A 23355-nucleotide genomic window follows, 5' to 3' on the forward strand; every position below is an offset into this window, starting at 1 on the left:
CCTGCAGCTCGCACCACACTGTCACTGTCCAACGGGCTGATTCACCAGGGGGCTAAGGAAGCTTCCGGGCCATGGCTTGGCCTTGCGTGCCCTCCCAAGACCTGTGCACATTTTATACCATCCCCCGAACTGCAGAGGCACCAGGCCCTACAACGCTGGGCCGGTCCCAGCCCCACCTGCTTGATCTTGTCGCGCTGCTCAGCAGCGCTGCCCCCGCCGTTGATGTGCAGGCTCTTCTTGTACATGGCCATGCGCGTCTTGCCCTCGCTCCTCTGGATCTTGGGCAGCCGCGCCTTCTCCTGCTGCTGCCGCACCTTCAGCTGCTCCAGCATGCGCTGGTTGTAGCGCTGCATCTGCTCCCGCTCCTGAGGGGGTCACAGGGACGAGCGGCTGAGGTCAGCTGAGCTCCCGGCACAGGCTGTGGTCAGAGGCCACCAGGCTCACCTGGGAATCCCAAGACCGTGTGGCCAGGATGCTCAGCACAGCAGGGCTGGTGCTGGTTCACTCCTATTAGAGGGCATTTCCTGCACAGTCCCTGGCTTAGGTGGACTGGACTTTACAAAACAGGCAATGACCTGCACTCAGCAGAAACCACAGTTTGCAATATGAACTTCTCTGGGCTAGTGACATGCTGTCTGTCACACTCAGGATGCTGTCAAAGGCGCTGATCCATAGCTCCCCAGCAGCCATGTGATCTCCAGGGGAAACGACCCTACTGCACACTACTGCAGGGCAGCGCCCCCAAGGTGGGATGGTCGGGAGGTCAGGTGCAGGGGGTGCACTTCCAACCTCCGGTGCTCTAACTTGTGGTGATGGACTCATGGGGTAAGGGAGGAGCATCGGCAGTGCTAAGAGCGCTGGATTCTCACCAGCTAACGGACGATGGTGCGCCAGCATCACCTAATGTCTCAAAGCTTGGCACACACTAGAGGGGACAGGTCACCATGATGTCACATATAAATTTACATGCACTCCTCGGTTCATTGAGCAGTGCTGGGGATCGAGCCCAGGGGTGCTCTACCACTGAGCCACATCCTGAACCCTTTTCATTTCCTACTTCAAGGCAGGGTCTTGCTCAGTTGCTGAGGCTGGCCTTGAACTTCTGATCCTCCTGCCTCAGCCTCTGGAGCCACTGGGATTATAAGCATATGCCACCACAAGACTAAATTTATATTTTCAAGAGCCTTAACAATTTTGAATTTCCTCCTTCCCCTGATACCCACTTGCATTTCAGCAGTGCCCAGGCACCGGCTGCTCAGGAAGCCTCCCGACAGCATGCTGGCTCCATCTGTGCCCAGGATAGGGAATGGGAATCACCCACAGTGGCTGTGCATCCAGACCTTGGTTTATCTGACACTGTCCCTACTAAGGGGACTGAACCAAGACAACAGCACAGAAGCAGAAAGCGCTCTGGTCACGCAGAGCAGGGGCCCTTGCCAGGGCTGGGGGCTCTTCCCAGCAGAGGTGGCTTTAAGGGGAACCCTGAAAGTCTTCTGAGAAAATGCATGGCAGAGAGGAATAGAGAAAATGGAGAGAGGGAGAGAGGACAGAGAGGAAAGAGGGAAAAGAGAAGGAAGTGTGAGAGACGACAGGCACCATAGGGGCGAGGGGTAGCGAGGGAGCTGCAGGGGCCATTTGCATCCCTGCGTGGTTTCCCCATCCTCAAGCCAGCACCCAAGGGCCCCGGAGAACCTCCTGCAGCATCACCACGGCCACACGGCTCCCCTGAGGGCACAGGAGGCAGCCACGCAGCCCAGGCTCGCAGCCCCCAGACCTGCATAGGAAGCGGTCACTCAGCCCAGCCTCTCAGCTCCTGCAGCATGGCCTCTCGGCCCCCGACCTCCAGCCCCCACCAACCTCACAGCCCGAGACCTCCAGCCCCCTGAGCCTCACCTTCTCGTGCTTGCGCAGCAGCTGGTGCCGCTGGAGGAAGTACTGATCTTTGAGCTGCTGCTTCACCAGCTGGTGCTTCTCCTGCAGCTGGTGCTCCTCCATCTCCCACAGGGCTGCCTCCCGGTCTGCAGGGACACGCCACCCACCTCATGAGGTGCCAGAGGCCACACGCATCTTCCCTTCCTGCCCCCCTGCCAGGCCTCCTCCAGCTGATAGCCGGCCTGCTGAGGTGACATGCCACCTCGGCAGACCATGGTGAGTCCTGGAAGCTTCCTTAAAGCTTAAGGGAGGACAGCTCCCGGCAGCCCAGAGCAGCAGGAAGGCCATGGCCAGGGTGCCCGCGGGCGCGTATCTGGAGGGCTGCACCCAGTCAACGGTGCGTTTCTCATGCCGTGTCTCCATGCGAGTCCCACAGAGGCCCTCCCGCCTGCCCGTGACAGAAGCAGGGTGCAGCACAGATGACACATCCGCAAGGACGCTTCCTCCCCCTCATACAGTGGTGCCCTTTGGCAGAGCTGAGAACTGGGACCTTGAGAGGCGCGTTGTTCTGAGTCAGAAATAGGAGAGCGACCTGGCACCCCGCTGGGCTGGGATTTGGAGCGGAGAGAGAAGCTCTCTAGCCTCAGTTTCCACCTCTGCCAAATTGCTCAACTCTACGTGGGGGAGGAAACAGCCCCAGAGGATTTTTTGGTGGTGGTGGTGGGGTAACCAGAGATTGAATTCAGGGCACTCGACCACGGAGCCACATCCCCAGCCCTATTTTGTATTTTATTTAGAGACAGGGTCTCACTGAGTTGCTTAGCACCTCGCTAAGTTGCTGAGGCTGGCTTTGAACTCATGATCCTCTTGCCTCAGCCTCCCCAGCTGCTGGGATTACAGGCGTGCACCACCACGCCCAGCATGGAGGATTTTTTAAGTACAACCTGAACTACATCTCTGCTCCTGCAACGGGCTCAGAGGGAGACGCTGTGAAGGCAGCTCAGGGCAGAAGTGCACTGTCCTGAGGAAGAGGCCCTCCAGACCAGAGTCCGCTCGTGCCTTGGCCTGGTGCTTCCTGGCCTCGAGAACTAAGAAAAATTAATTTCTGCTGTTTGTCAGCCACTGCTCGCTGGTATTTTGTTAGTGCCGCCCCAGAAGAGGAGGCCACTCAACTCAAGACTAGTAACTCTGCGACCTTTAGTTTCCTTGTCTATAAAAACTGGGATCACCACAGGGCCTGGCTCCCAGGGGTAAGCTGAGGGTCCCCCAAGATCAGGTATGAAGGGGGACTAGCAATGGCCTGGCAGAGCGTCACTCAACACTCGAGGATGAGGGGGGGGCTCATTACTGTCTCTGCCACCCCCTTAATGCAGCTCACTAGCTTACAGTGGCCTTCGAGCTGTGTCCTCCTCTCCCCTCTGCCCTTGACTTCTGGAACAGTGTCAAGTGGTGTGAGCAGGAACTGGCCCCTGGCCTTGTTCCCGACTTCAGTGGGGGCTCCTGACCTCACTGTGAAGGAAACCTCTGGCTTTTCTTGCCCAGGGCTGGGATGTCCAGCCACAGTGGCTCTGCCCAGACGGCGCCGTCCCCGCTCACCTCGAAGGAGCTCCTGCTTCCTGTTGAGACACTCGCGCTCCCGGTCACAGATCTCCCGCCGGTTCTCCGCAGTGAGCCTCTTCATGGCCAGCTCCAGGTCCTCCTTCTGCTTGGCCAGGAAGTCCCGGTCCTGCGGGGAGGCGGGAGCGGACCTTTACCTGCCCAGCTCGGGCCTCTCACAGCTCATTCTAGTTCAGGAGGGACATCAGCCGGACCCGAGAAGCGTGTTTAAAAAACAGAGAGAAGTCGAGGAGACCCAGAGAGGCAGCAACCCACCAGGATGTGGGCTTTCTTTTGGATCTTGGAGCCAACAAATTGTTCAAAAAATGAAATGGTTTTCATGAAGCTAATGATAAGGCAGATGCTGAGTGGATTGGAAAGAGATGTTGTTAGAAATCAGGGCTAATTTTTATCTGTTTTTGGTCTCATGCACTCTACCACTGGGCTGTATCCCCAGAAGATAGGAACTTGCGTCGGTGGCTATTTTTGTGATGTCTGAGATGTCTACAGGTAAGATGTGATACGACATCTTAGATTTCAGTCAAATGACACGGTAGGGTCAAGGAGTGAACGAGTGGACGATTATTTAGACTGAGTGGCGGGTATGTGGAGACTCACTACACCATTATAACCATGCCTATCTACTGTTCTTAACTACTGTTTCTAATTAACACGATAACTGTACACATTCAGGGGCACATTGTGGTAATCAAGTTCATGTATACGGTGTACAATCATCAGCTCAGGATAGTTAGCATTTCCCTCTCCTTAAACACATATCACTTCTTTGTATTGGTATCCTGCCAAGATAACAAGTAAGAAAATAAAATTTAAGTTTGAAAATATAGCTCAGGAGGGTGAGGCAGGAGGATGGCAAGTTCAAAGCCAGCCTGGGCAACACAGAGAGACCCCGTCTTAAAATAAAAATAGACTGGGCTGGGGAGGTGGCTTGGTGGCAGGCTGTGTGCCTCACATGCACAAGGCCCTGGGTTCCATCCAGGACTGGGAAAAAATTACTGGAACCCCATAAGAAGGAACTAAAAACCCCGACTACTCTTATCATCAGGCTAGCAACTGTCCATGATGTACCAGTTCAAGTGCATCCACAGCAACTGTGTGATTGTTCTACAGAAGTCATTAAGGAACTGAAGAGGTGCCTGCAACCCCGCTCACAGCGGCACAACCCACGAGAACCAAGTATTCACTGCCGAACAACGAACAAGCAGAGCGCGGTATCAGTTCACCACGAAATATCAGTCAGCCATAAAAAGAAAGGCTGTCACACGCAAGAGCCTCGTGGACCCCGAGTCCACTACGGACAGTCAAAGTCACAGAGACGGGGCTGGGGTGCAGCTCAGTGGGGCAGTGTGTGCAGAGCAGGCACGGGGCCTGGTGTCCACCCCAGCACCATGATGACAGACCAGCACGGGGAAGGAAAGGAGAGGGGGTTCCAGGCAGGGGGCGGGGACTATGGAGAGCTACTGTTTACTGGACAGGCTTTCAATTCCGCACTTAATGCCACTGGGCACTTCCTAATAGCAAAGAGGGCAAATTGTGCTATATGGATTTTACCAAATTTCAAAAATGACTAAAAAGGCTTCTCCATGTCACAATGTGTTTTAATGACTGAAAATATTTCATGGTATGGATATACCTTAACTTATTTCCCTAATAAGTAACAGGTTATTCCCGGGTTTTCTCTATTGAAATGGTGCAGTTCTTCACTCTCTGGTATCCCAATGTTTCTGAGCCTGTGTGCTGACTTCCTCAGCAGCTCTAGAGGCAGAAAAGCCAAATTACAAGTTGTGCGAATCTTTGAGGATTTTGAATATATATATTAGATCCCACTATAACTATATATATATATATATATATATATATATACACATATATATATATATAATTTATAGATGGACACAATACCTTTATATTTTTTAGTTGTAGTTGACACAATACCTTCATTTTATTATTTATTTATATGTGGTGTTGAGGATGGGATTCAGCACCTCCCGAGTGCTAGTTCGTTCTCTCTCTCTCTCTCTCTCTCTCTCTCTCTGACAAGAGCCTGTTGGCTTCACCCTCACCAGCCCTGTGTTTTAAAAAGTTAGTTTTAAAAAACTGGCACATACTAACTGTACAAAGTTCAGGGGTGTGATGTGAAATTTCCATACATGTATGTTTTACGCAGTGATCAGGTCAGAACAATGATCTCCATCACCTCAACTATTTCTCTTTAGGGTGAAACATTGAAAATCCTCTTTTCCAGCTATGTTGAAATGAACAGCACATGGGTACTGACTACAGTCCCGCTGTGGGGCAAAAGAACTCGCGATGTGCTCCTCTTGCCTGATGGCTGACCAACCTTCCCCCAACTCCACCTCTCTCCTGTGCGCTTTTCTGATCTTAGAGCCTAGGGAGGGTTCCAGGGTGTCCCAGAGAGAACGTGGAGTCTGGAGTCAGACAGTTTGAGGCCTTGCCTGCCCACTGTCACCTCTGCAATGTCACCTCTATGAGCCCAAGTGGGAAAACGAAGAGCCCTGGCCCCAGGTAAGCCACAGACTCTGACGTGGTCACATACACAGCCTGTGTCAGGAATAGAATGTGCTGAGACCCCACTTGGCAGGGAATCAGGGGACTGGAGCAGGGGACGAGGGCAGGCTGCCAGGCTGGGGAGGGGCAGAGAGGAGCTGGGCGGCGGGAGGGATGTCTCATGGGCAAAGGGAACCACAGAAGATCTGCAGGGGGAGGTGATGTGACAGCCTGAAAATTCCTGAGCTCACACGGGCTGGGGTGAGAAGGAGCTACAGGACAGTGACAGGAGGCGTGTGTGTGTGTGTGTGTGTGTGTGTGTGTGTGTGTGTGTGTGTGTGTGTCCTGCTCAGGAGGCATGGAAGGACCAGGGAAAGGAGGCTCAGGTGCAGAGGCACAGGCTTCTGCCTGCCGGCAGGGGGGAAACCATCCTCAGGACGGTAGGGCCAGGTCTGGGAGACAAGGGTCTAGATCCCACGGCCCTCAGCTGGCAGAGGGAGATTCTGGGCTGATCAAGGTGAGGTGACATCTAAGCCAACGGCCCCTGAACAAGGCGGAGGGGCTTGGGCTGGGGTGTCCAGGGGTGGGGGGCTTCCTCCCAGAAGGAGGGGGGCAGCCAGGGAGGGCGGCATGGGGGAGGGGTCAGCTGGCACTCAGAACAAGAGGCGGCCGAGGGATGGAGCCCGGGCATGGACAGGGAGGGCGGCCACTGCTCGGGCTCACTCACAAGAAGCTGCTTCTTCTGCGTGTGCTCCTCCATCTTCTGCTTCAAGCTCTCCTTCCGCTGCTGCCGGGGGAGCTTCTCCACCTCGCTCTTGGCCTACAGACAAGCAGGTGGTCAGGGCACTCCTGGTGTGGCTGTAGGGCCAGCAGGCTACCGGCCAGGTGGCTCTGCGGGCCCAGCCCCCACCCTCAGGTGGCACCGCTGGCCTGGCCTGGCTGCAGCTGGCCCCGGGCCCCGGGCTCCTGGGCTCCCGGACAGGACAGCTGCTATCTCTGGCTGCTTGGTTTCCGTCCCCCTTCTTCTGGTGACGCACCTCATTTCCTTCAGGGAAGTTTTTCTCACACTGTCCCCTCTGAAGCCTTCTATATATTTTTTCCTAATCGCTCTCAACATGTGAAATAATAATGTCAACAGAGACGCCGTCGATACCTGAGATGCCAATATCAGCATCCATATCAAAACGCCTGGCAAGCGCCTGCTCCCGGGGCTCCGGGTTCCCTCCCCGAGCCTGAAGGCTGGCACTGTGGGCCGCACACAGGTCCCGGCTGGAGGAGCTGCATGTCTGTGCCCCTGGACTCAGGACTGACTCGGGGAGAGCACGGGGCCCTGCAGGGCCGGGGCGTTCCAGGACATTTGCTGGGACAGCTGGGGAGGAGCTGCCTCCTCTGTGGGGTGCTAAGCCGTGGGCAGGTGGGTCACCTGTGGTGCCCTGGAGGCCCCCGGGGACAAAGGCAGTGCAGGAAGGCAAGGCCTTTGCCTCCTCTCGTCCCTGACCTGCCTAATAGACCTCATAGAGGAGATGGCTAAATGTCCATAAGAAACCTCAAGCTTCCAGCCCCAGAAGGAGGCACCAGGGCCTAAGCACACTGGAGAAGTGGGCTGAATCCCAAAGAGAAGAAGGCAGGACCGGGAATCCTTACGGCTGTGTGTGGACGCACACAAGTCTCTGGTCCAGCCCTGAGCTGTGCACCAGTGAGAGACAAGCAGAGCAGGATAGCAAAGGCTTTGGAAAACTAAAGCAAGATCGAGACTCCACCCACAGCAGGGAAGTCCTGAGTGTCTGCACTTAACAGGATGAGCTGCTGCTAAAAAGAGAGAGAAAAGAAGAAATTTATATGGTTGTGAGATGTCTGCAATTTAACTGAAGCATTATAATATAAACACTAAATAGGTGCTCAAAGAGTTAAAGGAGTATATTAAAATACCCTAGAACAACCACTAAACATACACAGATGTATCCTTTAACCAAACAATGAATTAAAATAAGATATTAAAATACACCTGTAATCTCAGCAACTCAGGAAGCTGAGGCAGGAGGATTACATGTTCAAAGCCAGCCTCAGCAATTTAGCAAGGACTTAAGCAACTTAGTGAGACCCTGTGTCAAAGTTTAAAAAAGGGTTGGAGATGTGGCTCAGTGGGTAAGTGCCCCAGAGTTCAATCCCTGGTTTAAAAAAAACAAAATAAAACAAAACAAAAAAAACTTTCCAAAATGTTAGCAAATCAAATCTAATAATATATAAGAAAGGAAAATAACATAACAGGCTTATCCCAAGAATGCAAAAATATTCAACATTCGAAAATCAAACAATTCAATTTATAATACCAACAAACCAAAGAAGAAAAATCAATCATGTCAGCTGACATATGAAACTATTCAACCAAAGACAGCATCCCTCATGAAAAAACCCATTAGCCAAGTAGGAACTTCCTTAACCTGTCAGAGAACTTCCACAGAAAACTGCCAGTAGTCTTGACCCAATGATGAAATACTAAAGCCTTTCACTTAGGACTGCCTGGACAAGGCCAGGGTGTCTACTGACCTCTCTATTCAACACCCTATTGCAAGTCCAGGCCCGCCCAGAAAGCATCAGAAAGCACATAAATTTAAAAGGAAGAAATAAGACAGTTTCTGTTTACAGACTGTCTATATGAAAAAATCCCTAGGAATCCGGGAAAATTTTTTTAAACAGATACTAGAATAAGTGAGTTTAGCCAGGTTGCTATTTACATAGCATTTACGTTGTATTGGGTATTACAAATACTCTGGAGATGACTTACAGCATATGTGGGGATGTCTGTAGGTTCTAGGCAAATATGCATTTTACATGAAGGACTTGAGCATCCTTGAACTCTGGCATCCCAGGGGGTCCTGGCGGCAGTCACCCAGGACAATGAGCAAAGCCTGCATATTTAATGAATGACTTGGTGAAGCCCTGTGCCCAGCCCACCTGGAATTACAGAGGCAGCTCCACTGAACAAGAGATCCACAGAATGCAAGCAGGCAGGCTGGCCATGGGAGGGCCAGAACAGGGGTCTTACTAAATGGTCATGTCCTCCCTCCTTGAGAAGCCACGGAAGCAAAGCCAGGCCTTATCTTTCCATGAAAGCTTTTAGAAGAAAATCCCTGCTTCCCCCCACCCCCCCCCAAAAAAAAAAAAACATTTAAAAACCCACGTCTGGGGCTAGGGATGCAGCTCACCCAGCGAGCCCAACGTGGCAAAGCTACAGGAACCCCGCGGCTGAGCGGAACCCCAGGGACCAGACGCCACCTGGCCTGAGTTCCATGACAGACTTAAGTCCCTGGATAGATCCTGCCCAGGGGAAACTCCACCCCTGTGGGGGCTTGTGCGAAGATGCTGGGGCCTGCAGCCAAGGGGGTCAGCTTCTCTCCTCCCCCACAGCCCCCAGCACTGCTGCCCACCTCCACAGGGGGCCTCGGGCACAACATCAATAAGCACCATTAAAACAAATCAATATTCATGCAAAAAATCATGAATAAAATCCCAACATTTTAAATAGAGACAGGACCCAGCTCTGTGGGGGGGCCCAGTCCCACGGCCCCCTCACCAACACCAGCCCTGTCAAACGCGGCCTGTGTTGTAACAGCCAATACTCTGTGTTGATGAATGCTTTGCATTCATTTTTACTTTAAAATACAGCATTAGAGCCTTTTTTTATCTTGATTGCTGAGGTTGTTGGGGGGTGTGGGCTGCTGTGACTGAACCCCGGGCCTCAGTGTGCTAGGTCAGTGCCCCAACACTGTGCTGAACCCCCACTCCAATCACGAGTGTTTCGAGGCCCCTGATGTCCAGCCAGACCCTTGCTCGTCTTAGCCAGCCCTGTCCTGCTCTGTGTGGCCTTGGCTCCTGCAGCCAGTGGCCTGGGGCCCTGAGAGGCACTACCTGCAGCTCCCCCAGTGCAGTCTGGGACCACGGTGAGCTCTGGGAGGCTGCTTGTCCCCTGCTCTCTGCTGAGATTGGGACTGATGTTCCTGTGTGTGTGTGTATGGAGGGGGCTGTCTTCCTCCTTCCTTCCAGTCTCCTGGGGCCCAGATGCCCTCCTGCAGGGCAGGCTGGGAGAGGGGCCCCCTGCCACCTCCCCCTCCCCTTCCAACTGGAATAGAAAGAGGCGGAAGGGAGGAGGGCAGCGGGTGAAGGACCCCTGTCGGCCCGCCCTCACCTATTCCAGTAACAGAGCTCCTACCTGGGCCACCACCTCTTCTTCCCTGCTCTCCCTCAGCCACGGCTAACCTGGGAGGACACAGAAGGAGCTGCCCAGGCCACACGGCAAGGGCCTGGCTGGGAGTGAAGCCAACAGGGAGGAACGCAGAGCCCAGAAAAGATGTGGCTCCTGAGGGCGCAGCTGGAGCACAGACTTGGACACACCTGGCACATGGGCTTCCCAGGCATGCAAGCTCCCTGCAGCCCCATTGTGAGGTGAGGCTGAGATGGGGTTTCCATTTCTCAGTCACTCACAACAGAGGGGGTAGTCCTGACGCTCCCAAACGGCCTACCCCACCAGCACCTTCACCTCTTTCTTCATCAGTTTGAGCTGCTCTTGGAACCTGGCGTAGTCCCTTTCCTGCTCCAGGCGGATCCGCTTGGCCTCCTCCCGGCGGCGCACGGCATGATCTTGCTCCATCTTCTCTACCTGCTGCTTTTGCTGACGCTCCAGGTTCTCCAGTTCTGTGTCAAAGAACTTCTTCTTGGCCTGGAAAGAGCAAAAATTTAGAGAAACTCAACAAAGCCACTTTATACCTGGGAGGAAGACGGGGAGTTGGGCTCAGGCTCAGGCCCAGGTTTGCATTCTAGTTCTATCACCTCTTTTCTGTGTGACCTAGAGCAAGTTGCTTAACCTCTCTGAGTCCCCATTTCCTTATTTCCAAAAGGGAGACCAGACCACTGACTTTGCAGCCTTATGGCCTGATGAGATCGGGAAGACCTCAAGAACCAGCCAATGGTTGTGAGTTGCTCCCCACTGCCTCGACCGTCCCCCTCTGCAACCTCTACCTAAAGGAAACAGGGAGGCGAGCCGCACCCAGGGCCCTCTCTGCCCGCGCTCACGTTGCTCTCCTGCTCAAAGCGCCTGTGCAGCTGCTCCAGCTGCAGCTCGTGCTTGCTGCTGAGCTGGTTCTGGTTTCGATGCTCCTCCTTCTGCAGCAGCCGCAGCTCCCGGAGTTCCTGGCGCCTGGGGGAGTAAAGGGGGCACAGATTTGTCAAGAGAAAGTGGCCTCAGATGACAACACTCACAGCTTGGGACATGAGGGCTGGATCATGGTGCAGAGTCACATGTCCGAGGCACAAGGGGGACTCAGGTTCCATCTGTCATCTCTTGCCGACAAGGCAGGAGTGACTTCAATACACACAGAGGGCTCGGGACCGCAGGGGAGGGTGGAAGACCCAAGCTCACAGGCGTGGCACAGGGAAGGGAAGGAAAAGCAGGAGAAACTGGAAAATCACTATGTGGATATGCAACCTAAAGGAAATAGCAGCCACACGAACAAGATGACCCTCCACATGCTGCTTGTGCTCTGGAGGCAGTCTGGCAACGAACCCGTGCCTCTGATGTGGCAGCTCCACTTCCAGATGGAATAAGGGTGCTGACTCCCTCGTATCCACAGGTGTGGCCCCAGGACTCTGCACCCTGCTCAAATGCACGATGCCCAAGTCTCCGGTGTGAGACGGTGCTGTGTCCCCTATTACCTGCGTGAGTGGTCTCGCCCACCTTCACCATCCCTAATCTGACTCCCGAGACCACGTGCATACCATAGAGCTGGTAGACAGTGTTGTCTGGGGGATGATGACAACAAAAAATAAGCCCGTGTGTGTTCAGGAGAGATGCGATTTCCCCCCAACTATTTTCAATCGGCTGCTGGTTGCATCCGCAGATGCCGGGCCGTGGACACAGAGGGCCGGCTGTTTGCTAACTTAGGAACGAAGTCCTCCAGCATGGGTCTGAGTGTGAAAGCTACAATATGTCACATGATGGAGTCCCAAACAAGCACGGAACATCAGGTTTTAGAAATATTTCACTAGGTGGGAAAATGTCCAGGAAAATAATAAAACCCTCTGCCCAGACCAGGGGTGACCTCTGGGAGTGGGTGCTGCCGAGGGGGCCGAAGTGCACTCCTGTCCTGGGAGTGACAGAGACACAGGCTCTGTGCCTGGTGGGTGGGGCCCTGGAAGGGTTACACCACAAACACTAGCAGGGGCTGGGCGGTGGCCTGGTGGGAAAGGGTAGGACATTTTTCAGTCTTTTTTTTCTTTTGAACCATGACAGTGTATGACCTATTACAATAAACATGTGACCTAAACCACACAGTCTGCCTTAATTTTGTAACATATATCCCTGGTGCTGGACGTGTCTACACGCGGAGAAAAAAACAGGTGGGTGGCCCCGTGTGAGCCCCGCCTCTTTCTGAGCAGTCACCACAACACTGCCATGTAGGGTTTATGTCATCAGAAGAGAAAAATCTTGGGCCTCCTGACTGTGACTCGTGGGTTCCCTGGTGGCCCCTCGGGAGTGGGGTCCACTAGGCCTATGTCCTATCATAGTGGCATCTACAGTGTGCACCACGGTGGGTCCATTGTGCGGCCACGCTGGCCCCGGCAGGCCTTATGCAGGGCGCTGCGGGCTGCCAACGCTCGCTGCCTGTGCCAGCGACACACAGTAGGGCAGCACGGCCGAGCACAGGCTCTGGGTGGGGGCCTCCTGGGCAGTCACAGTCCTTGCAAGCCTCAGCAGCCGAGCCTGTGAAACAAGGTTGGTGACCCTCGCTGGCAAGTTCTTTGAGGGCTAAATGCAGTGATGCCCGTTGCGTGTCCGCCTGGCCCATGGCGAATGCCCTGTACGTGGCCACTGCCTCAGGGAAGATGAGGGGGCGAAGAACAGCCCCCAGGTTCCGGGCAAAGCGAGACCCTGCCCTCGGCCATGGAAGGGGCTTCTGTCTGAGCACGTGCTTTTCTGGAAACAGAAAAGGTGGGAGGTGACCCTCCAGAATGTCAAAGAAATGGAAGTCCCGACTCAAGAGAAGGGGAGTTCCAAATACAGGAGCAAGAGAGGTGGGCAGCTGGTCCCGCGACACCTCCGGGGCCCTCACGTTCTCAAGGGGCGTGGCCAGGCAGCAGGGGCCTGGACGGAAGGGACCAGCACAGGAGGCTTCAGGGAGGCAGGCAGGGAACTCCACAGAAGGCTCAGCCCAGGCGGGCAACAAACACTGGGCTGCCTGGCTCACAATCCTCCGAGGGCCCCATCTTTCCTGGAGGCTGAGGTCCAGGTGCGCAGAGGTGGGGCCGCACCAGCAGGGGGCGGTGGGAGCCTCCCACACTCCAAGGCCTGGCCTGGGCCACAGGCCACAAAAGGCCAACAAGAAAAGCCTGGTTCTGCTTGAGCTAAGCGCCTCTTGTCCACCTCCTCAGTCTCTCCTTCCCTGAGGGGCACACAGCAGCTCTGCCTGGGGACAGGCCGGTGCCAGGTGGAGGGCATGGGGTGAGCCAGGCGGGAACCTCAAGCAAGGAACCTAAGCTGCCCAGAGGGGCGGTGATGGAAACCCAGCTCTGAGAGTGTGGAGTGTTATCTACCAAGAGCCCCCAGATGCCCCGACCCGCAGAGACAAGGACACCTGTGCGTGTGCGCCCACCAATGCCACAGTAAAAAGTACCCTCTCCCTGGCTCAAGATGGGAGGATACCCCTAGATCATCCCAAACTGCTTCTGTCACTCAGGAACGTCTGTGCCCTGTAAAACATGTGAGTGCATCTGGTGTACTAGAGAATTTCTGCAAACCAACAGTGACCTTCCCCGACAAAGGCCTGGCCTCAAGAGAGCTCTGCACTCTCTACCTGCTGACCCCACCCCCAACTTCACCAGCGGCTCTGGGAAGCCACAGGGCCCAGGGGATCCCTGCAGGAATTCTCAGACAGACAGAGCTAGATGGAATCTCAGCCCAGCCTTCCCAGCTGGGAGCCCCAGGGCAGGTAACAGACCTGCCCAGAAACAGCTTCTCCCTTAGAGAACGTGGGACTAGGTCTCCCTGAGGTGGCAGTTGGGGTGGGGCAACCGAGAAGTGCAAAGATGGTTTCTTTGCAAAAATAGCCTCACAACCTCCTCAGTCCAACCTCTCTCTAGCTCTGTCCCAATGCCTCCAAAATGCCACCACCCAGCCCGAGCCCAGAGACTGCAGGTCCTGCAGGGTCTCCTGGTCCCTGGAAGTCTTCCCCCCCTACAGCCTACATGTGAACAGCTGCCACAGCAACCTTCCAAAAGGGGTGTAAGAGCTGGCCACTGCCCAGCCATGTACCCAGGGTAAAGGCTCCTGCGGCCCCAACTTCACAGGCCCATGACCTGGGTTCTGCCAACCCTCAGACAGAGCCCTCCAACCCCACAGTCCACACTCCAGCCCTGTCCTCCCAGATCCTAAGACAAACTGAGTGGCCACCCCTTGGGACTTCTACAGTTGGAGCTGTAGCCCCCTGTGCTCCCAGCACCCTACCCCTTGGCCCAGAACATGGCTGGCTCCTCCCACCCTTTGGGATTGGCTCTAGGGGTTTCCCTAGGAGCAGGTATCACCCATTTCTTCCTTCTCAGTGTGAACCACAACCAAGAATTATTGCGTGTAGACCCACGAAGTGTGAGTCCTATCAGGGCAATGGCCTCACTACCCTGTCTCCATCTGGCGGGTGGGTGGATGGATGGACAGGTAGGTCAGTGGAGAGATAAGTGGGCAGACTGATGGTTGGATTGGTGGGAAGATGGACAGTTAGGTGGATGAATGGATGAATGATAGATAAATGGGTGATTAAATGGATAGAGAGATGGATGCATGGTGAATGGAAGGATGGATGATAGATGGGTGGGTGGGTGGCTGGCTGGATGTTTGGGTAGGTGGATAGAAGCAGGGGTGGGTAGGTGGGTGGATGGTTGGATGGAATGGATGTTAGATGGAATGGATGGATGGATAAATGAATGAATGGATAGATGGGTGGACAGATAGATGGGTAAAAGGACGGATAGATGGATATGACAAGTAGATGGATGATGAATGTTGGGTTAAAAATGGATGGAAGGTAAATGAGTAAATGGATGGATGGGTGGGCAGGTAGGTGAGTGGATGGATAGATCGAAGGATGGATGGATGGATGGATGGGTGGGTGGATGGATGAGTATAGGATGTTTGGGTAGGTGGATAGATAGATAAATGGGTGGATGGATGAGTGGAGAGATGGTTGGGTGGGTGGATGGATGGGTGGATGGTGGATGGATGGATGGGTTGATGGGTGGGTGAATGGATGGATAGGTGGGTGGGTAGTTATGCATGGATGAGTGAATAGATGATGGAATGCATGAATGGGTATATGGAAGGATGGGTGAATGGATGGCTAAATGGGCAGATGAATGGATGGATAGGTGGATGGGTTGGTGGATGGGTAGATGGTAGATGGGTCAATGGATGGGGAAGCACAGGATCTCAAGCAAAACCAGTTTCCTTTCGCTCCTTTGTTTCCTCCACTCCATACCATAGACAGACAGCCCTCTCACCCAAGGACCAGTGCCCCCACTCACTGTAATGGCTGGGTAGATGGGCGGGTGGATGAGTGTGAGTGTGAGTTGGTGGGTAAATGGGTGGATGGGGGGGGTGGATGGATGGATCCTGACCCTGTTCCCACTGACAGTGGCCCTGCCCGGCTTGCCTGAGGAATCTCATCTCCTCGTCCTTCTTTTCGTCATCGCTGATGATCTTGGAGGTGGTGATGCTCACCTCGACGCCATCCACCACAAATTTGCGTGTCCGCTTCAGGGTTTTGTTGTGCAGCCTTGAGTCCTGGTCGGGAGGAACAAGGTGATGCTGTTTCAGTGAAGGGTCCACGGCTCATGGGGTGAGGCCGCAGCCCTCCTGACCCACAGCCTCTACCCCAGGAGGACGCAGCTGCCTGCTGTCCCCTGGGTCCTGTGCTTCTGAATCTCATTCCTTGTCTGTCCAATCTCAGCCTGCAGAGCCCCAGGGCCCTTCATCTCATGCTAGCATGCACAAAACGCAGGACACGAGATCAGAGAGAGTTGTCCTCTGTGACCCGTGACAGTCCCTTGTCTTGGTTAGCTTCCTCCACCGTCCAAGGAGGATGAAGATAGTACTTGCCTTCCAGGGTGGTTACAAAGATTTGATGAGACCAGGCAGGGGCACGGGGCAGTGCCTGCTCATGGCAACCGTTCAGTATATTATGGTCACAGACCATATCCCTGTCCACAATGCCAGAATCCAAAGGAGCCCAGAGATCCAAAGGTGGTTTTCCTAATGGATCTGGCAGTGAAACCTGACCTGGCCAGAACCCCACTGGCTGCCCTGCTTGTCAGAAGCTGCCGTGAGATTATTCCTGACCTGTGTCTATGGCTGTGAATGACTGCATTTCACCATGACTGCCTGGAGGTGTCAAGGGGTATTACAAACGGCATCCTTGGAAGTGCTCAGCTCTGACTCAGAGCAAGGCGTGGGGTTTGTGCCGGCCTCCTCCTGGCCTCTCCTGCCTCCTGCCTCCTGCCTTTTGGCTGGCTTCCCTTCCTGGCATAGCCTCACCCAGCCTTTGCAACGCAGCCGGGGGCCTTCCAGCCCGGGGGGCCGTGCGAGCCAGGTGGTCCAAGTGTGAGCTGGGCCCTTCGTTTCTGAGCTGAGTTTTCTGCTCACTGGGTTGAGAGTGGCAGGACCGGCTCCTCTCTTCTGTGTGCTGCCACCCAGTATCCTCACCCAGGGGACCTGGACGGCCTGCCTAGAACCATAGCACCTGACTTTCATCTCTCAACAGTGTTCAAGCCCCAAGTTGCAAGACTCCATCCAAGATGGGTCAAAGTAGCCGGGGACAATAAAGGAGCAGGAGGGAGAGTGGAGGGAGGAAGAAGCCAGCCACAGCTTCACATGACACTGCTTCTGCCCCCGGGGCCCCCGTCCCTGCAGTAACAGGCTCCTGGCCACACCAAGGGGCAGCCAGTGGACTCTTCTGGGCTCCCTGACTCCCTGTGGCCAACTGAGAATGTTCTCAACCCCCTGGAGAAGAGGCGGGAGACCCTGCTCTAGCTGCGTCAGTTAATTAAATGAAACCTTAACACTTCCAGGAAGGGACAGGAAGATGACGCTTCTAGATAAAAGCTGCTGTCCATACTTGGGTGGTGACAGTTTATAACAGCCTGCTGTATACTCTGTGAGGGACCAGAAGGGACAAGCTCAAAGGCCCCAAACACGAAGAAACCACAAGGAGCTACGGACTTGGTTCATGCACGCGGATTGCACACACTGTCACCTGCAGCCGAGAGGGTACACAGTCACATGTCACTGAAGAGAGGCAAAGGCCACTCTCCGCTTGTCTCCTGCTGGAACTGCAATTTCTTTCTGTTTCTGACACCAGGCCCTGGGCTGCACCCTTAGCACCCAAATAAATAAAGTAAAAAACCCAAAGTGGAGGCGGCCACCAAATGCCTTGGAGAACCAGGGCCAGTCGCGGCACGTCCCTCCTGCTCCAAGCCCACCGTGTGACTGACAGGGCATTACCTTAAGGGACAGCGAGCCCGTCTCTCTGTTCAGGGAGAGGTCGGTGGACAGGGAGGTGCTGTAGTCCATGCTCTCAGAGGTGGACAGGCTGCTGCTGTCCGAGGCCCTGTTGGCGGGGCCCGGCGCGGCCTGGGCAGGGAGCTCTAGACTGCCGTTGACCAGCTTCTCCCCGCCCAGCGTCTCCAGGGCGCTGCTGTTGGGCCGGCTCTGGCTGGCCTTTTGAGACCTGCTGGCTGCAGAACTGAGGTCCCCAGCCTGGTCCTTGGCTTGCTTCTCCTCGGCTACCTGGATTCTGGCATCCATTGACACTGGCCGGGATTTTCGGAGGGGAACAGGCATCGCGAGGCCATTCTCATTTGCAGGGGCCCCGTCTGGGGGGCTGGGGGTTTGGAGGGATCCGTCTGCAGAGGGCTGGCTGCAGGGCCCATTCCCACTGTCCTGAGGCTGGCTGGTTGGCAGTGGGGCCGAGGATGGTTCCTGGGGGGGCTTGTCGGCCCCCAGGCTCAGCTGACTCGCCTCAGAAGACTCCTGCGTGTGGTTCCCCAGGGCCTGGAAGAAAAGAGTCAAGACCATGCTGCCAGATGATGCAGGAGTCAGGGATACAGCGGGGCAGGAAGGCCAGGTGTCCGCGGGGGAGAGGCCGAGCGAGGAGAGCGGGAAGGGAGCCCTCTAAGCTGGTTCCCCATTCCCCGGTAATAAAAGATGCCTGTTATCTCAGCAACTCTGGAGGCTGAGGCAGGAGGATCCCAAGTTCAAGACCAACCTCAGCAAGTCCACGAGGCCCTAAGCAACTTTGTAAGACCCTGTATGTGGCTCAGTGGTTAAGTGCCCCTGTGTTCAATCCTTAGTACTGAAAATAAACACCTAAGGGGCTGGACAGAGGATCCTAGGGGTAGGGTGCTAGCCCATCACGGGCAAGGCCCAGGGTTCAATCCCCAGCAGGCAGGCATGAATGACCAAACAATAAAATGTCCAACTGGGTGAACAGTGAGCACCCGCACAGCTACTCTCCAGGTTAGGAGGGGACCTGCCATGTCCCCCTTCCTGCTGTTCCCGGTGACAATTCCTTCCCTCCCCTTGACACAGTCAACCGTCCTGAGTATGACTGCCAAGTGCTACAGGTGACCCCTGCATCTCTCTGACCTGGGCACTCTTGGTCCTGTGGCCTCCGGTTTTTGACCCTGGACAGGCAGCTAGTGGAAGCAACTCCAGTCCACTTCCTACTCAGTGCCCAGCACAGAGGTCCAAAAATTCAGATGGTCACCCTCACACCACGGCCCAGCCCTGCCTGAAGCCACCCAAGGCTCCTGCTGTCCTCAGGATGAAGTTCAGCTTTCAGCCTTGGGAGAACGAGACCAGGTGTGACCACCTTCTGCCCGTCCCATGCCTTCGCTGACCAGACATCCTCCTGGAGCCTGGCCACTGGGCTTCTGCTCCCTGTGGACACCCAGCCTCACCCTATCAGCTCAGCCAGAATCCTCCAGCCCACACCTCAGTCTTCCATCTGTAAAAAGAACACTTGGTTCTCTCTGTCAATCAGGGGCGCTGTGACTGTGGTCACCAGGTTGATTCCACTTACTGTCCCTACATGAGGCTTCTCTTCTAGTGAGGGTTCCCACCAGCCTCAGGCTCCCTCCTGGGACTTGAGAAAGTCACCTCATCTTTCCTAGCACAAGGTGGTGACCGGCTCTGTCTGCTAACAGGCAAGTCCAGCTCCTGTCTCCCTAGGCACGTAGGACCACCTGGACGGCCAGTGCCCCCTGGAAAGGGCCTCCCCATGAGCCCCACCTGGGATCTCAGAACTGCAGCGCAGGACAGGACAGGGTTCGGCCTGCAGATGCGTCAGGCTTGCTTAAGGGGTGTTTTTACTTTTTTTTTTTTTAATCAATTTAAATCTGCTTTAATTTCTATTTAAATTCAGCAGGTGCCAAAGCTACAAATGGCTTACAAATGTGCCAGAACACTGGTCCCCTTAACACTCAGGACAGCCATGTGGGGTCCAGAAGGGCCACAGCCCCTCTATCCCATGCGCCATCTCCTCCACCCAAAGTGTGTGGAAAAGCCCGGAAGCAGTGACCCACTGCCAGCTTCTCAGTTCATGTGAGAACCCAGCCTCCTGGCCTCTCCCGAGGGCCTTCGTGAGACCTGTGCCCTGCTGCCTCTCCCGCCCAGGGTCTGGCACACCTGGCCAGGGGTCTGCGGGCCGTGGAGAAGCAGGACGGGATGTCCAGCCTGCCTCCCACAGGAGCCTGCTGCTGAGACCCAGTCCCTCCGGTCCCTCCCGTCCCTCCCCGGCCCCGGGTTCTGGACTCACGGGGGCAGAGTCCACGACATCTTCCTCTTCTCCCTCGTCCCTGCCATCTTCGATCTCCTCCATCACCTCGGCCTTGGCCTCAGCCACCAGCTCCCGCAGGGCCTTGTTACTGGTGACATTACTGACGAAGGGATGCTGGGGACAAGAGGCACTGGATTAGATCCACCTGGCGCTGGGCGGGGAGTGGACGGTTAGGAAGGGAACCCCGGGCAGCTCCAGGCCCTGAGCAGGGGTGGGGGGCAAACCCCAGCTGTGGCACCCCAGCTGCGTGGCCCTGAGCAAGGAACCTCATCTCTGACGTAGGGACAATGATGTCGAAGTCACAGGAAGGTCATGAGAATGAAATGACAGGATGCATGTCAAAAGGCCCAGGCCAAAGCAGGAGCTCAACCATTGTGGTGGTGGGGGGAGGTTAATGGGGGGTTAATTTTGAGACAGGGCCTCGCTAAGTTGCCCAGGCTGGCCTCAAGCTTGCAATCCTCCTGCCGCAGCCTCCCGGATGCCGGGATGACAGGTGAGCACCACGGCACCCGGCCTGAGAGGCGTTAATACACAGCTGCACAACACCCCACACGCGTATATACCAAGGTATAACTTACACACAGGAATGCTCACAGACTGCCGAGCGCCATGACTTTTCACATGTGTGGAACCACCCCCAGGTAGAGATGCTGAACATTTCCATCATTCTGGAAAGTTCCCTGGCCTATTCAACAGCGGGGCTGGCTTCCCTTGCCTACCGTCCAGCCTGAGAGACTCTCGCACACCGTCACCTGTTTCTGTCATCGTTCCTTTTGCTGTTTGTTTGTTTTAGTGAGTGTGTGCGTGTGTGTGTGTGTGCCTGTCTTGCGGTGCCGGGTTGTTTCCCATTTGGGGCAACTCAGAGCTGAGCTGCTATGGACAGTCCTGCAAGTGCCACCCTTAGGGGGACATGTGGTTGGTTTTAGATAAGGAACACAAACGCTCAAGGTAGAGCGCAGTGAGTCCCCTCCTGGGCTTCCCCTCCACCCATCTTTAAAAGTTGAGTGCTCTTCCTCGGACCTTGTGGAACACCAGGACGAGTGGTCTGGGACATTTAGCCTGCAGGTCTCCTGGGGAGAAGTCCACCTCAGGTCCCACCCTGGGCCCAGGTACAGCAGGCTGGGGGTCCTCCCGCTTCACACTCCCCAAGGCGGCTGGGAAGCCGAGGGTGAGGCGGGTGCATCCTTAAGTTGGCAGCTGCTTTTGGAACTTATGGGGAGGCTCTGGACAAACTCACCCTTCTGACCATCAGCAGTGTTCGGAGTGGAGGGGACGGGTCAGCAGGATGCTGGGAAATAGTTAAGTGACTGGAGAATAAATTTCTCACACCTTAAAAACACACTCGGGACCACAAATCACTCTTATCTGTTTGCTCTTTGAAGCAGACCATTTGGGCTGGACTCTTGCCTAGCAGGTGCCAGGCCCCGGGTTCCGTCCCAGGCACTGCAAAAATAACTAACTAAATACATAATAAATGGGATCATCTGGGGTCGGCCACGAGGCAGCACCCCATTCAACCTGTTCCCTGAAAGCCCTGTCGCTTCTTTTAAAGAGCCATCTCTCACACTTTCCTCATCCAATCTGACTGCTGCATTCACATTATCGTGGCTTCAAGAGTGGCCTATCCCTGGCCCTCTCCCCTGCCCATTCGCTCACTGACTCATCCATGGCCCACAATGTGGCCATGTGCCAAGCACTGACACAGGCTGCAGTCCTGCCTGGGGGGAGACAGAGGCAGGTAACCGATGACAAGCAGCGCCAGGTGTGAAGTCCAGGGGGCCCTGGAGGGCGGGGGGTGGGCCAGGGAAGGGCCCCAGGAATTCCAGGCAGAGGGAACGGTAGGTCCACAATCCTGCCACAGGGCTGGGCCTGGGCTCCGGAGGAAAGGCCAGAAGGCCGGGTGGAGGGAGTGTGGGAACAGGAGGACAGAGCTGAGGCAGGACAGGTGGTACCTGCCGCATGCACCAAGGCAGCCACTGAGATTTCACTCTCAGAAGCCACTGTCACCCACTAAAGATGTCACTCTGGCCACTCTGAGGCCTGTGACCTCAAAGGCCTGGAGCAGTGTGTTAACAAGGGTTTACTGATCATGGGTGGTGGGGCAGTTATGGGTGCTGGCAGCAGACCCCAGAGTCCAGGCCCTGGCACAAACCCAGCTTCCACCATCATCATGGGCAAGCCACTGAGCCTCCCCCAGCCACACCGCCATACGGGAAGGTGGCATTATAATAAGTCCTCGAAATACGGCAGCTGTCATTATTATCACCATCACCACCACCATCATCACCATCACCATAACCACCACCATCACCATGGTCACCACCACCATCGTCACCATCACCATGGTCACCATCACCACCAGCAGTGCCATCCGCAGAGGCAGCCGTCCCCAGGCACCCTGGAACAGCCTTTTGGGAGTGAGGATGGAATGAGGGTCCCCCAGGTCCCTCAGCCCCATGCCGCATGACTTCCTAGTGTGACTCTGAGCAGGACACCAAGGGCCACTTCACCGTGGCAGCAGAGGCAGTGTGGCAGGAGTTGGGGCAGATGCAGGCCTCTGGAGAGGCCAGCTCTCCTGGGGTGACCCTACACTGACCAAGGCAGGAGCCTCGCTCTCTCGAGGTGGAACCATCCGCCTTGCGCAGCCCCGGGTTCTCAGGAGTGGAGGGGAAGTAGAGGAAGCAGCCCTGGGTGGAGAGGCGAGTGGGCAGCATGGCTCCCTGGACACCAGCACCCTGGACACCCATCCCCTGGCTGACCAGGCTGGCACAGACTTCCCAAAGGGCTCACAGACAACCTGGCCCCACACGGCCTCAGCTCCGCGCCTTCTAGAGCACGCTGAGGAGACTCCTCCACCTCTGAACGGCCACCACAGAGACAGACCCTGGCCACGCTGCAAGGGAGGGCAGGGAACATTCCCAGTGGCCGAATGCTGGCCCATGCAGGCCAGTCCCCGCACAGGTCCTAGCTGAGGCTAGAGTAGAGGGTCACCTGTACACCCCTGAGGAGGAGGAATGGCTGTTCCTTGTCACCTCCATGGGATCCCTGAGATGCCCAGACGGGGGTGGACCACACACACGGCCCACCTGCTGGAACCTGCCCTCTGGCCAGAAGCTCTCCTGCCATCAAACAGATATGCTTCCCAAGAACTGAGCCTGTTTCCCCCCTGTGTGCTTAGAAACACCAGCGGGGGTCTCGCTGGCCTTAGAACACACCTAGGAGCGCCCCCAGGTACTCAGGCCACAGCCCGAGCCCGCCACCCTCCCTCCCTCTCTCCCAGCCTGCTTCTCTCTTCCTCTCCCATCCCTCTCCCTCTCCTTCACTCATGTGGAAAGGCAGCTTCTCAAAGTAGTCAAGAGCACAGACTGGAACCAAGCCACCAGGGTCAGAATCCTAGCTCTGGCTGGGTGCGGTGGCACATGCCCATTATCCCAGCAGCTCTGGAGGCTGGGCAGGAGGATCACAAGTTCAAAGCCAGCCT

General features: G+C 55.5%; 1 protein-coding gene across 1 annotated transcript in view; it reads right to left on the reverse strand.

The window, feature by feature from the left end:
- Positions 1–23355, reverse strand: part of Stk10 (serine/threonine kinase 10) — a 111155-nt gene that overhangs the window by 13080 nt on the left and 74720 nt on the right. Inside the window, exons 8-16 of the mRNA XM_026401334.2 lie at positions 19854–19988; positions 17540–18088; positions 15693–15823; positions 11068–11191; positions 10535–10714; positions 6725–6817; positions 3469–3598; positions 1894–2018; positions 177–365 (exon numbers count right to left, since the gene is read on the reverse strand). Of these exons, the coding sequence (XP_026257119.2) occupies positions 177–365; positions 1894–2018; positions 3469–3598; positions 6725–6817; positions 10535–10714; positions 11068–11191; positions 15693–15823; positions 17540–18088; positions 19854–19988 (1656 nt within the window). The remainder of the gene's footprint in view (positions 1–176; positions 366–1893; positions 2019–3468; positions 3599–6724; positions 6818–10534; positions 10715–11067; positions 11192–15692; positions 15824–17539; positions 18089–19853; positions 19989–23355) is intronic.

This window comes from Urocitellus parryii, chromosome 1 (genome assembly GCF_045843805.1).
Source record: "Urocitellus parryii isolate mUroPar1 chromosome 1, mUroPar1.hap1, whole genome shotgun sequence".
NCBI lineage: Eukaryota > Metazoa > Chordata > Mammalia > Rodentia > Sciuridae > Urocitellus > Urocitellus parryii.